Raw genomic sequence first — 13,332 nt, 5'->3', positions numbered from 1 at the left:
TTCACCATATCAGGGTTTTTCTCTAGAGACTAATCAAGGCCAGAAAAAATACATCCATAATGTGTTTTTCCACTGCTCTATCCCATTCAGGCTCACACTCAGATAAATTTTACACCGTGGATGGGATGTCCGTTGTAGAGCACCATTCACACATACATACACACATACATTCACACACTCATTTACTTAGCCAGTGCACCTACTGGCATGTTTTTGGGAGGTGGGAGAAAACCAGAGATCCCAGAGGAAACCCATACAGACACAGGAAGTACATGTGAAACACCACACAGACAGTAACTTGAGATCAGGATTGAACCAAGAACCCAGGAGTTATGAGGTAGCAACGCTACCAGCTGTGCCGTCGTGCCTTCCTAATAAAGTGCTGCCATTTTAAAACCTTAGTCATATCTACTATTCTAAAAGATAATAATAAACAAGGTCTATTACTACAGATAAATTAGAAAATGTTTTAATGTTCCACAATCTAAATAACCAAAGCCCCATTTACACTGGTTGACAACATCTTAAATAAATTAACAAGCACTAGACTATTTGAGAAATACAAAATACAGAAAACAGTGATAGAATAGAGGTTTATTTGCTTTATCCTGATCAGGGTCACAGTGGATCCAGAGCTCGCTCTGAATCCTGGTAAGACTGGGCACAAAGCGGAATCATTCACCCCAGATGGGAAAGGTATAATACACTCAGAAAAAAAACAAAAAGCTGTCACTCTAAACTATTGTTTAAGAAGTCCAACTAGCTGTAACTGTTAACCATCCAAAGGACCCATGAGGAACTTGTTTTTCTGTTTTTCTGAAAATGTAGACCATAAAAGGAAATAATGAATTTGTGCAAAGATATAATGCAGTATATACATTACAGAACAATGGAATATGGACATATGTACAATAATACAACAATACATTTAGGTACAGATTATTTATTCTGTGCAAAGTGGCCAGAACAATGCTAGCCAAATTGCTCAGCTGTGATTAATAGTGGCCAGAGCTCTCACAGATCTGGTGGGCGTTTATGCATATAGTTGTGATGACCTTCAGTCTACTGAAGAGATGGGGCAAGCACATAGCCATGTGATGTGCCAGTTCTGAATGTCACGGTGTCTAATGTGTTTTCTTAGACACACCACCTGTTTCCTGTCTATTAGGAAATCTGTGCTCCATCGACTGATCGGATGTAGCAAAGTCAGCAGGGAGCATTTCACCTGCTGCAGCTCTGTAAGTTTGAAGTCTAATGTAGGTTTCTACATTAGTTAAAGTAGTTAGTTAATGTAGAATGTTAAGATGCTAAAGCATTAAGTTCATTACTGGCTGCATCACTGAGAAACATGTAGGCCGAAGGAAATCCAGCAAGGCATTTATGACTACATTCAGGACAGTTTGACAGTTTTTGCCTGTAGTTCTCCTAATTTTAGGGACTGGGATGGTTATAGAGGATATGAAGCATAGAGCAGACACAGAAGCACCTTTGTAGCTTTTCAATGCTTCACTGTTGTAATGGTTTAACTTTAAATCTGTATATATAGACAAAGTTAATAGAGAACTATTTGGTGTTGCAATGGTCCAGCAGAAGTTAATTCTTTGGCATAACTGACATGTTATCTGCACTTGGACCTTTTCTTCTCTGGGTTTGCACTGTGGTCCGCCAGCTGTTTCCATTGATCTGGCATGAAACAGTTTACAGTTAATGTAAAGAGATTCTAGATAAGAAGGCTGTGTTAAGAAAATATATATGAGATATGTGTATGCTGTCAATGCTTGTCCTCAGCCATTGGTTTTGCCTCTTTGTCCTGCATTTTTGTGTCCCCTGAATAGTTAAAGTCTGAGATAGGTTGGAACGCTTGGTTGGTTGGTCAAAAAGATTACAGATAAGTATGAAAAGCCTTTGTTCTCCACCTGATCTCAGGTTAACTTCCATTTTTGATGTATGCTGATGGATTGCATTGCTCCTCCAGGGCATGACTATAACTCTTAACCCACTAGATGTCAGTGGAGTTCCCTGCCTAAACAAATGTAAAGAACCAGAATTAAATTATATGTATTGAAAGGTGCATCATTAAGACAAAAGCTAGGTATACTATAATTTAAAAAGCTATGGTTAGTAACATAGTAGTAATCCATGCATAATTACAGGTGGAAAAGCTGCTGACTCAGTGATGAGTGAAAAAAGGAAAGTGGGAGTGGTAAGGATGGAGTGTGAAGGAAAAGGAGGGGGGTGAAAGGATGAAGAGAGACTGCAGAGAGAGGAAAGCGTCACTGAGCACATTTAGCACTCTCAGCCTTCCGTGTATGGGTGTGTGTGCGCTCAGACCTCATACAGGCTCTCCTTGTTTTGTTTTGTTTTTTTAGTTTTTTTTTGGGCTCCAACACAAATTTGGCTTTCTTTTTCTCTCCAACACATAACTGCATCAAGAGGGTTCTTTCCCACTGGGTGAGTACTTTTGCTGTTTTTCCTTTTAGCTGTTTGTCTTTCTCTTCCATTTGTAAGGATACAAATATCAGCCATAGCTTTCTGTCTGTCTTTTAAGGTTTTGAAAACAATTTGTGTTTAAACAAAGTCATTCTCAGTCCCCCAGTATCAGCTGGGATGCAGATGGAGGTCATTAGGTGAACAGGGGAAATGTACATTGGTACACTATGTGATGACATAGCATTCAGCCTTGGTTTGGAATACTTGGGTCACATTGGAAAGTTAGGTTTCTGCATATGGTTTACTCGTTTCTCTGTTTCAGAGACAAATTTAGTCTGATCCTATGACTCTGCACTCTTATGCTTGCTATGCTAGCTACATGTGCCCTTGTATTGGTTTCTTTTTTAATTGTAGACAAATTCGTAAACACTCGTAATATATCTTTTTAAGTAACATACTGAAACACTCAATTGGTTAAATAAGAAACAGATCACAAGAAAAATAGTAGGACTCCAGGGTGTAAAACATACACCATACTCTTTGTAATGAGTATGGTGTATGCTTATTCTCCATGAATTCTTCATGTCCATGAATGCTTCTGTGCTAGGCAGTCAGTCTGAGGGTTTAGATAAACTGAATATAGATTAATAAATAAATAAGATAATAGATAATTCCTTTATCCTTGAAAATGCTTTGACAAGTCTTGTCAATGCTTTGACAAGATAGGCTAAAGCAGTGATTGTGTCCTCCTGCCAGTTTAAGTTTGCTTTACCAGTGTGACCCAGAATTTACATTATAAATATGAAAGTTGATGATGTATGTTAATGCCCACAGATACTTCATATTTGGGAAATGGAATGTCCACCGAAAGTCTGTAAGTTTGTCCCACCAAAGGCCATCCCATTCATTATCTCTCCCTTTTCGCATTATCGATCCAATAATATAGTAATGCGAAGGGTCAAATATGCTTTATGGACATTTATTCCATACTCTTTCAGGTGTTCAGAGTAATGCCAATCTTGACGTCATGAAGGCTGGAAGTATCCTGAGAAAAGCAACGTCTCGCATGTGGAAAGGATACCGCCACTACAAACTGCAGGACGATGGCAAGACTGTCATGTACAAATCCAGCTGGGCTATAAACTCTTATTCAACCTGTAGGTAATCACAGGACATGCCAGATTTCAGCAAGGAAGGTTGTTGTTAGTATGCGTGCTGAAAACCATCATGTCTTATTGCTGGATTCATAGGGACTAATGTAGATTACTGTGGGTATGTATAATATATATCAAAATAAAATATATATAATCAAAATAAAAATCAAAATATATAATAATTATATAAGAGGAACAAAATGTATTCCTTTGAGTGTTTTTTTTCATAACCTATACTGTACAACTATTTTTCGAATTATGCAAGTTACAACATTGCACAAGCATGGCATAATAAATGGTGATAATAATGAATGAGGGATAGATCATAATGTCAATAGACCCCCAAATTCAACTGATTATCAACATTTAGTAACATGCTATCATTTAATTTATGTTAATGTTTTGGACTTATTTTTAACTCATGAATGGAATAAATATTGACTAAAGAAGATGTATGTAGTTGACATTTGGACAAATATCAGTTAGCATATGTTAACCTAGCATATGTTACTTTATCAATGCTTACAGTTTATTAATGCTGAAGTTCACAGTTTGTTAATGTTAATCACTGTAGTAAGTAATCTTCGTTGAGGGAATGTAATGTAAAGCGTTACTGTGAAATGATTTTATTTCACAGTTGTAAAATGTAACATTTGTCAAGACATTTGTCAACATTTATTATTAAAGCAAAATATTTTCATTTTGCTAAAGGCTTTACTGTATTACATCTCAATGTCAGATCTGTCAAACAAGGAAAACAGAACGTTCTAACACTTTATTATAGTTTAATTAAGCCCTTAAGGGCCAAGTCACATTTCCTTAAACCATTGTTGAGAACTGCATTTAATAACACTGAAATTGAACAGCATTGTTCCTATATTGTTGGCAGTTAAAGAGGAAACCCCTGCCCCCACCCCCCAAATCTTAATTTAATGTCTGGTTACAACAATTTGTAATGTAACCTGGAGACTGTAATTTAACACTGTTTGATTTTACTGTGAACTTTCTCACACCTACCATGGTACAACAATGTATGGTTTATTGCTGCAGCTATATATGCAGCTATAAGCAGTGGAAGTTGGCTCAGGAAGGTGGTTGTGTGATTAAGGCTTTAGGTTACTGATCAGTAGGTTGTGAGTTCTGCCAAGCTGGCTCTATTGGACCCTTGAGAAATAACCTTCATCTGATCAGTTCAATTTACTCAGCCAAATGAGTAAATGTAAATGTGCTATTCCCCCAGTCTCTGTAGGTGATGTGGAGGAAGTGCGAGAGGGCCATCAGTGTGAAGTGTTCCTCAGTATGCCAGATGAATTCCCTCCAGAATTCTGCTTCACACTGGTGTTTCGTGGCCGCCGTGGGAACCTGGACCTTGTGGCCTCATCAGCTGAGGAGGCTCAGGCTTGGATTCAGGGCATGCGGATGCTAATAGAGACCCTGCAAAACATGGATGAGTGTGAAAAACTTGACCAGTATCCTTTTTATGTACATCTGATATTCATCTTTTTTGGATATGTTCAGCACAGTTATTTTGAATGTTTAAAAATTCCAAGATTGATCTGAATATGAATATCATCAGACAGATTTTCCTTGAACAATCTCTCTACTCAGATGGGTCTCTGACTTGTTTATGACAGCAGACAAAAACAAAGATGGAAGGATAAGCTTTAAGGAGGTTCAAAGGCTGCTAAAGCTTATGAACATAGCAATGAACGAGCTCCATGCAAACGCTCTTTTCACGGTGAGGAGATATGGCATGCTTAAAATCTATTTCCATTTTATTAAACACAAGAAAGAATATTATCCTCTATAATATTAATAGGTCACTGACTACCGAGACATTAATACAGATTGAAATACTTAATTTATACCACAGTGCTGTTGAATTCTTGATGCTGATTGGTGGATAGGTGTTGATTAATTTTCTATTACAGCAGCTCAGACAAAAGTGCCAACTGTAATTAAAATCACAGGTTTATATTACTACACTTGTCGTATATTATTGTCCTTTAACAACACTCCCCATTCCTTAATACACTTGGCACATCACTGGCAGAATCTACTCATCTACCATCTACCTAACAAATGCTTACAGAAAACTGCAAGGTTATTATAACATGTAGAGATGATTTTTTCTGTATTTGTGTTTTTTTCCTTTACTCCTCTTGATATAGATGTCTGATATGAGCCAGACAGGCACGCTGGATGCGGAGGAATTTTTCCACTTCTATAAGATGCTTACACAGAGGAAGGAAATTATAGAGTTATTCCAAGAGTACTCCAGTAATGGACAGGTGCTTTCCCACTGTGACCTGGAGGAATTCCTGAGAGAGGAGCAGCTGGAGGGCGAGAGGAGTCATGAACATGCGCTTGAGTTGATCCGCCAGTATGAACCCTCAGATACTGGTACTGTCAACCAAGGGCATCTTAGCTTTAATCTTCATGTGACTTGCTATAGTGATGTAAAAAAAAAAAAAAAAAGCAAAATATTGTGAATAAAAAAAAAAAAAACAGCTAGAAACCACTTAGCATGAATTCATTTGGATTACTTCTGAAGTCTGTATACTTTATAATGCTATGTACTTCCTGATGTGAGAGCTTAGAGTAAATAGCAGTATTGTTTCCTGTTCCATTAAGCCAGAACACTTTATAATGTATTTAGCTGAAGTGCTTTATTGATTTTATTCACCTTCATGAACATCTATGCACTGTTTTTTTGAACAGCTAAAATCCACAATGTCATGTCAGTTGATGGTTTTCTGATGTACCTGATCTCAGCTGAAGGCTCCATCTTCAACTCAGAATACCAGCATCTCTATCAGGATATGACACAGCCTCTCAGTCATTACTTCATCTCCTCCTCACACAACACATACCTTTTAGATGACCAGTTGAAAGGGAGGAGCAGTGTGGAAGCGTACATTAAGTAAAAACACACCTTTATTCACTTACAGTGGACTATTGCATGCTGATTATATTTAAATAGCTCTGGGAAGAAATGTAGCAATACTAAGTGTAAATGTATTGCTTAGAACATTTATAAATGACATGCTATACTTTTATACAGACTCACTGGCCACTTTAATAGGAACACCTGTACTCCTGCTCATTTGTGCAATTATACAGTCTGTCAATCACGTGGCAGCAGCACAATGCATAATCATGCAGATACAGGTCAAGAGCTCCAGTTCACATCACCTGCTATTTTTCCAATCTTCTACTGTCCAGTTTTGGCAAACCAGTGCCCATGTTTTGGCCCAGCATTCTGAGATGCTTTTCTGCTCACCACTGTTGTAAAGAGTGGATATTTGAATTATTGTAACCTTCCTGTCAGCTTGTACCAATCTGCCCATTCTCCTCTGACCTCTCTCTTCAATAAGGTGTTTCTGCCCACAGAACAGCCATTCACTAGATTTTTTTTTGTTTTGCACTGTTGCCACATGATTGGCTAATTGCATGAATGAGCAGGTGTACAGGTGTTCCTGTTATAGTAGCCAATGAGTGTATAGCAAAATTCAGTATAAATGTTTTAAATTAAACCCAGTCAGAGGTACCAGTCCTGTTTTGAAGAGCTGGTTTTCTGTATATAGGGCTTTGAAACGAGGCTGTCGCTGTGTGGAGGTGGACTGCTGGGATGGCCCAAATGTAGAACCCGTTGTTTACCATGGACACACTTTCACATCCAAGATTCTGTTTAAAGATGTTATTTCCACAGTGGCGAAATATGCCTTTGAGGTGATTTGGGAATTCAGTCAAACCAAGAATATGCTCTGGCACGTAGCTAGATTAATGAGTAATTTTTTCAATCCACCACTGAATTTTAGGTATCGGATTACCCACTCATTTTGACAATTGAAAACCACTGCAGCATTGAACAACAGACAGTCATGGCTGAGCTCTTAAAGAATATCCTTGGTGACATGCTGCTGAAGACTACAATAGATGGAAAGGTGCCCAGTGTGCTGCCATCACCGGAGGTGAGCTAGGGTTCAACATCTTTTGTTACCTAGGGGTGTTTTTTTATTACTTACTGTTGGACATCTGATGTAAGCTTCATCTAGACATTGGTGACATAAATTTCAGTAGTGATTCACTGATCTGGTATAAAGTATCAGTATCGGGGTTGATGTCACATTGGGGCTGATGTGATATGTTATGTTAAATAACATGAAACAGATTTTATGAACACAAGGCACATATTTGTCCTAAAGCACAGTGCTATCACACCTATGAGGTTGTATAACTTGACAGCAGAAGTTTGCAGAGAGTATCATATCAGTATCAGGTATCAGCCGATCACCGGAGCTTTATATTGAAAATGGAAAAAAAAAAAAATGTTTTAATGTTCTAATGTATCATAATGGATTTCTGCAACATTAACAATTTAAAGACTTTGACTTAGAGAGCAGTTACACATATGAGAGGCCGGGCATAGAAATCTTTCCAGTCAGAACTTTTAAATAAATAAATATGTGCTTTGATAATGTCCCAACATTATTTAACAACAATCAGATTCTTTGAGTTTACAAAAATAACTGTTATCATACAAATGTTTTCAGGAACTTAAGGGGAAAATCCTGCTGAAAGGAAAGAAGATTGGAGAACTGGAGCAGTGCTCAGATGTCGACAATCTAGAAAGCAGTGATTTGAGTGATGAAGATAAGGCTGTGGACACGGACAATCAGGCCACAGAGAGCAGGGTAGGTATATCTGCACATTGTCACTGTGAGGTTTATTGGTTTGTTCACACTTTATTTGGATATTAGAGAGAATCTTATACATGCAGGGAGGGTAAAAAGATAAAGGTTCTGCATTTTCCCTATCTCTCTGCAGCTACACACCCATCCACTGGTTGCATGTTCAAATAGTTTTAAATATTAAACAGTTCAGCATTATATGGGGTAGAGGGGGAGATGAATGCTTAGTGCTCCATGGTACAGATTGAGGATCCACCTGTACAATAGTTTTACATTGAACTGTCATACAGTGGCCACCTCATAGCTCCTGGACCCCAGTGGAGTTTTGCATGTGCTCCTCGTGTCCACATTGGTTTTCTCCTCACTTCCAAAAACATGGTAGTAGGTGGATTGGCATTTCTAAATTGCCCCTAGCCGTGAACGAGTGTGCATACTGCCCTGCGATGAACTGGTGTTCCTAGAATAGGCTCCAGATCCACCAGGGCCCTGACCAGGATAAAGTGATTACTGAAAAGGAATGAATATACCAACCAGAAGATCACTGTTTAGAGTATCAAACTATTAAAGAGTCGATTTACACTTTGGTTCAAGAAATTATTTTTGACTTTGAACCATTGTAATCTAACTCCCCCATAAATTTGAACTGGTAGGTTTATTCTCTTTTTCTTCCACTTCAGGAAGAAATTCTTGGTTTAAATTATTGATCTGTGCCTGAAAGAGTATCAAACCCCAGATAATATTTATGATTATTTATTAGGACATTTGTATCCAAAACTGAGGCAGTATACAATGCAAGCACAGAGCTGAGGAGTAGTTGATGTTTCTGACAGTCCGGGATCCAAACTAACAACCTTCTGCTCACTAGAGAACTTTAACTACTGAGCCACTGTTGCATTGATGATTAATGTGGCAATGTTGTGTGTTGTTGATCAGAAATCAAAGGAAACTCTATCCAAGGAGCTTTCAGACCTTGTCATATACTGCAAGAATGTTAAGTTCAACAGCTTTGAGCACTCGGGTGCCTACAGCAAGCCTTATGAGATGTCCTCCTTCTCTGAGTCCAAGGCCCGCAAACTTATCAAAGAAGCTGGTAGGCTCATAAATTGTAAAAATGCATAAAATGTCACTGCTACTTTATCATAGAAAATTATTTTTAATTATGAAATTATTCAATTATTGTTATTTTTATTAATGTCGGGTGTGCTTTTAAATTATAAACAATAAAAAAGTTTTGTTTGTTCAGGAACAAGAATGAACCAGGAGTAGCAAAACTCTGATGTACTGAATAAATATTAAATCTGGTTTTAGACCATCAGAGATTTTTTGCTCTAGAATGAAATGGCAGCTTTGAACTCATGTTATGTAGTCATGCATTTTGGTTGTTTATTGGTGAATTTCATCAACTTAGACTTTCATTATAAGTCATTTTCAAGGAAACAGGTTTTCTGTTCTTTTTTAGTACAAGGACCATTAAAACAGATTATTCCAAAGCTCTGAATTTGTGTCTTTTACTTTGCCTTTTTATGATTTATCAATGCCATTAATCTGTAACACAATAATTAACGAATGATTCTAAGATAACAAATAGTCCACAAACCATGTGATCACTTCTGTCTATTGCACCAGGAGCTGACTTTATTCAGCATAACAGAAGGCATCTAAGCAGAGTGTATCCTAGTGGCCTGAGGACAGACTCTTCAAATTATTGCCCCCATGAAATGTGGAATGTGGGATGCCAAATTGGTATGACCTCTTTCTAAAATCAACAGACACTGGACTACCTTTAACAATAATTCAGCCAAGATTGAAATAAAACATGTCAGGGTGTGCTGCTGTAGAAGAATAATCAGTGACATGGTGGTGTGATGAAGTTGATTATTTTCCAACAACATCCTGAAATTTGTTATTCCTCTTATACTACTGCCATTTGGCAACACTAAAAATTTTTCATTCCGAATGACATATTTTTATGTTTATAGTTAATTTTAATGTTGTGGAACGTTTGTGAAATAAGTCACTTCCTGCTATCATTTACATTATAACATCTACATTATAAACAGTTTGTGCTATGCCGACCTCTCTTCTTCCTCTCTCGAAGTTAATGATATTAAATTCAGCTTGTCATGTTACCTCCATCCTAAAGACTTTCCCATGTTGGAAAACTTAATGGAACAGCCTTGACTGTTACAAAGTGTTGACACTGGAGGCTTCTGCCAAAAATGCTAAATTAACTCCTAACTGAAAACTTATCAACATTTGCCTATGTTTTTTTTTCCGAGTTTGTTTATGTGGAGCATCCGTTATACAAGTCCCTGTGTAAGTTGTGACTATAGAAGCAATAATGTATTAGGACATGCACATTACTGTAAACCTGTGATTTGTCCTGCAGCCAGCACTATTGTCAGAGATGCTAATTTAACTTAATCTATTTGAACTTTAATCAAGTGTGTATTAAGCTCTGTTGAAGTAAACTAAAAATATGTGATTTTAGTGTGTAGATAATTCTAGTGGTCAGCACTGGATTGTACATATATAAACAGCATTAAACTGTGATATGTCTAATCCACAGTGGCCTTGAATGTCCAGACAGCAGGAGTGGAGATGGATCTTAATGATGGGCTCTTCAGTCAGAATAACCACTGTGGATATGTTTTGAAACCTGAGATCTTGTGCAACAGTGAACCATGTTTCGACCCAGAGAGGCCAGACGACCGGAAGGATTACTGTCCTCTCAGCCTCACTATCCAGGCATTGAAACACTTACTAATTTACCAATGTTAATATGTTAAAATCTGAGCTTATTTTGAAGATGTTATTGACTGGAAAGTTAAGTATTTGAAAAAATCTATGCATTGCTTTTAGATAATAAGTGGCCAACAGCTTCCTAAAGTAAGCAAAAAAGAGTGGTCCATCGTAGACCCTTTGGTAAGGGTGGAGATCTATGGTGTACCTCTTGACCAGACCCAGCAGGAAACCAAACACATTGAGAACAACGGTAAGGGTGAAAAGATGAACATTAAAACATTAAATTAACTGCATAAGGGAAATTAGCTGTGTTTTGTTTGTTATTGTTTGTAAATACTTTCTTGAAATTTTGTGAACTTTTTGATTAGATTTGACTCTCAGAGATTAGTATCGATTTCCTCCTGTGTCTCTCATTTGCTCAGGATTCAACCCATACTGGAATGAAACATTACAGTTTGTGGTCCATACGCCCGAGCTGGCAATAGTACGCTATGTTGTGGAAGACTATGACAAGACATCCAAGAATGATTTTATAGGGCAATACACACTCCCTTTCTCCTGCATTCAACCAGGTCAGACATTCATGTTATAATAATTCCACTCAAGATAATAAAGTGCTAAATGTGCTACAAATTATTAAATAGGAAATTAAGTGAATCAAGGAAATGAAGTGATTTTCCTTGTTTCTTTTTCAGGGTATCGTCATATCCATCTTTTATCAAAAGATGGCACTAGCATTTGCCCATCATCTTTGTTTGTGCATATTAAAATTAAAAAGGCATCTTAGACTGTCTACCAGGAATATCAAGTATGACAAGAAGCATCCTGGAGACGCACTGAGGGATACATCCACCCACCCGAAGGCTGTCTTTACTAAAGAAATCTGTGCTGTTGCATGTACACACATCGTATTTTATAAATCATAATGCATTACCATTTTTGCCATTTGTAGCTGCTCTGCACATAAAGCAAATATACAAACACCAAAGAAACTGTTGTATTTAGCAGTCAAGCTTTATTGAACTTGTCTTGAGGTAAAGACTAAAATATGCCATGTATTTATATATGTATTATATATGTATATTTATATAGTGCTTCTGTTATACTGTTGGAAGCATTTTGCTGTTATGTTTTGTTTTTTTGTCCACTTTTCCCCTTCGAGGGAATAGTCACTGCAAATCAATACAATGTTCTTCTGACTGATCATTTCTATCCTGATGGGAGTGGTCTCTTCCAGGATGACTCCGCCCTCACCCACAGGACACAAGGGCTTACTGAATGGTGTGCACTGGCCTTCACAATCACCAGATCTCAACCCAATTAAACAACTATGGAGGATTTTGGACTGACATGTTAGACAGTGCTCTCAACCACCATCAAAAACACCAGCTGAGGGAAATTCATTTGGAAAAACTGTGTTCATCCCTCCAATACAGGTCCAGAGACTTGTAGAATTAATGACACCTGTCTCTCTTTCTCTGTCTTTCTGCTGTCTCTCAATCTATCTAACTATCCATCTATCTATCATGCCATCATGCCTTCATGCTCAACTGATAAAAGGTATTCTCAAGTGTTAAACATATAACCGGAATTTTTTGAAAAAAAAATTCCATACATGTTATTGTTTTGTAAGAATAAGAGTCTGTTAGTCTCAAGTACTGCAGTATCCAAGAGATAAAAATGTCAGTGGCCAAGGCCTAAACATGCCATCTTGTCTAGCATGAAAAGGAAGACATCAAAGGAAATAAGTACACAGGTAGTACACAGGAAAGATTTGGGGGGCGATTAGTGGCCTTCATGATCGTGTTTTGGATGGGAAGAGAGGCGAATAAAGGAGCTATAGAGAGAAACAGATGTAAGAGAGAGAGGTGAGTGGTGGCACAGACTCTTACGTTTGTAATGAGATAAAGGCAGAGGTACAACATACTCTAAATTCTAAAATCTGATTACATTCCTTTGGGCAGAAACTGAGAGGCAACAGCAAATAAATAGGCCTCAAAAACTTGAGATGGGTTAGTAATGTTAGCCCTTCTCAAGTTCTTCTTTTTTTTTTCTATATTTCTATATGTCTTACTTTCCTTAACCGTTTCCCCTCGGACATCAATTTTTACCATCCAAATTGTTCTTGCTGGACCCATTTCACTGAATAAACTAAAGGAATATGTTGGCCTGTTTGGACTATTTTTAGGATTATTCAGAATTCTTAAATCTTGAATGAGCTATACTACAGTTATAGACATACATTGTTTATTTAGTAAACAATTATTAATTGTTACTTTATTAATGTACCATATTAATGATGTTTCCTT

At 37.4% G+C, this 13,332-nt stretch overlaps 1 protein-coding gene across 6 annotated transcripts; it reads left to right on the top strand.

The window, feature by feature from the left end:
• The first annotated feature begins 1,097 nt into the window (after positions 1-1,097).
• Positions 1,098-13,190, top strand: plcd4b (phospholipase C, delta 4b). Of its 6 annotated transcripts, none has more exons than XM_034304551.2 (17): positions 1,098-1,238; positions 2,434-2,451; positions 3,265-3,304; positions 3,429-3,587; positions 4,825-5,053; positions 5,193-5,322; positions 5,756-5,987; positions 6,306-6,507; positions 7,172-7,316; positions 7,406-7,558; positions 8,141-8,281; positions 9,212-9,368; positions 9,905-10,021; positions 10,848-11,026; positions 11,141-11,273; positions 11,446-11,595; positions 11,719-13,190. In XM_034304551.2, the coding sequence occupies exons 1-17, from the start codon at positions 1,113-1,115 to the stop codon at positions 11,808-11,810; spliced, it is 2,403 nt and encodes an 800-aa protein (XP_034160442.2). In that variant the 5' UTR covers positions 1,098-1,112; the 3' UTR covers positions 11,811-13,190. The 6 variants fall into 6 exon arrangements, with proteins under 6 accessions (XP_034160442.2, XP_053090491.1, XP_053090492.1 ...); XM_053234517.1 differs by having other exon boundaries at positions 1,120-1,238; positions 2,154-2,451; XM_034304550.2 differs by having other exon boundaries at positions 1,170-1,238; positions 2,370-2,451.
• Positions 13,191-13,332: the final 142 nt, after the last annotated feature.

This window comes from Pangasianodon hypophthalmus, chromosome 5 (assembly GCF_027358585.1).
Source record: "Pangasianodon hypophthalmus isolate fPanHyp1 chromosome 5, fPanHyp1.pri, whole genome shotgun sequence".
Classification (NCBI taxonomy): domain Eukaryota; kingdom Metazoa; phylum Chordata; class Actinopteri; order Siluriformes; family Pangasiidae; genus Pangasianodon; species Pangasianodon hypophthalmus.
The sequence above is the reverse complement of the archived record's forward strand: the minus strand, read 5'-3'. Positions and strand labels throughout refer to the sequence as shown.

Bases quoted from the DNA above. Each gene is read 5' to 3' on its own strand.
- plcd4b (XM_034304551.2), top strand. From the start codon at position 1,113: ATGTCACGGTGTCTAATGTGTTTTCTTAGACACACCACCTGTTTCCTG. The intron at 3,305-3,428 runs GTAAGTTTGTCC...ATACTCTTTCAG, and splicing joins GGAATGTCCACCGAAAGTCT to GTGTTCAGAGTAATGCCAAT. The intron at 5,323-5,755 runs GTGAGGAGATAT...CTCTTGATATAG, and splicing joins ATGCAAACGCTCTTTTCACG to ATGTCTGATATGAGCCAGAC.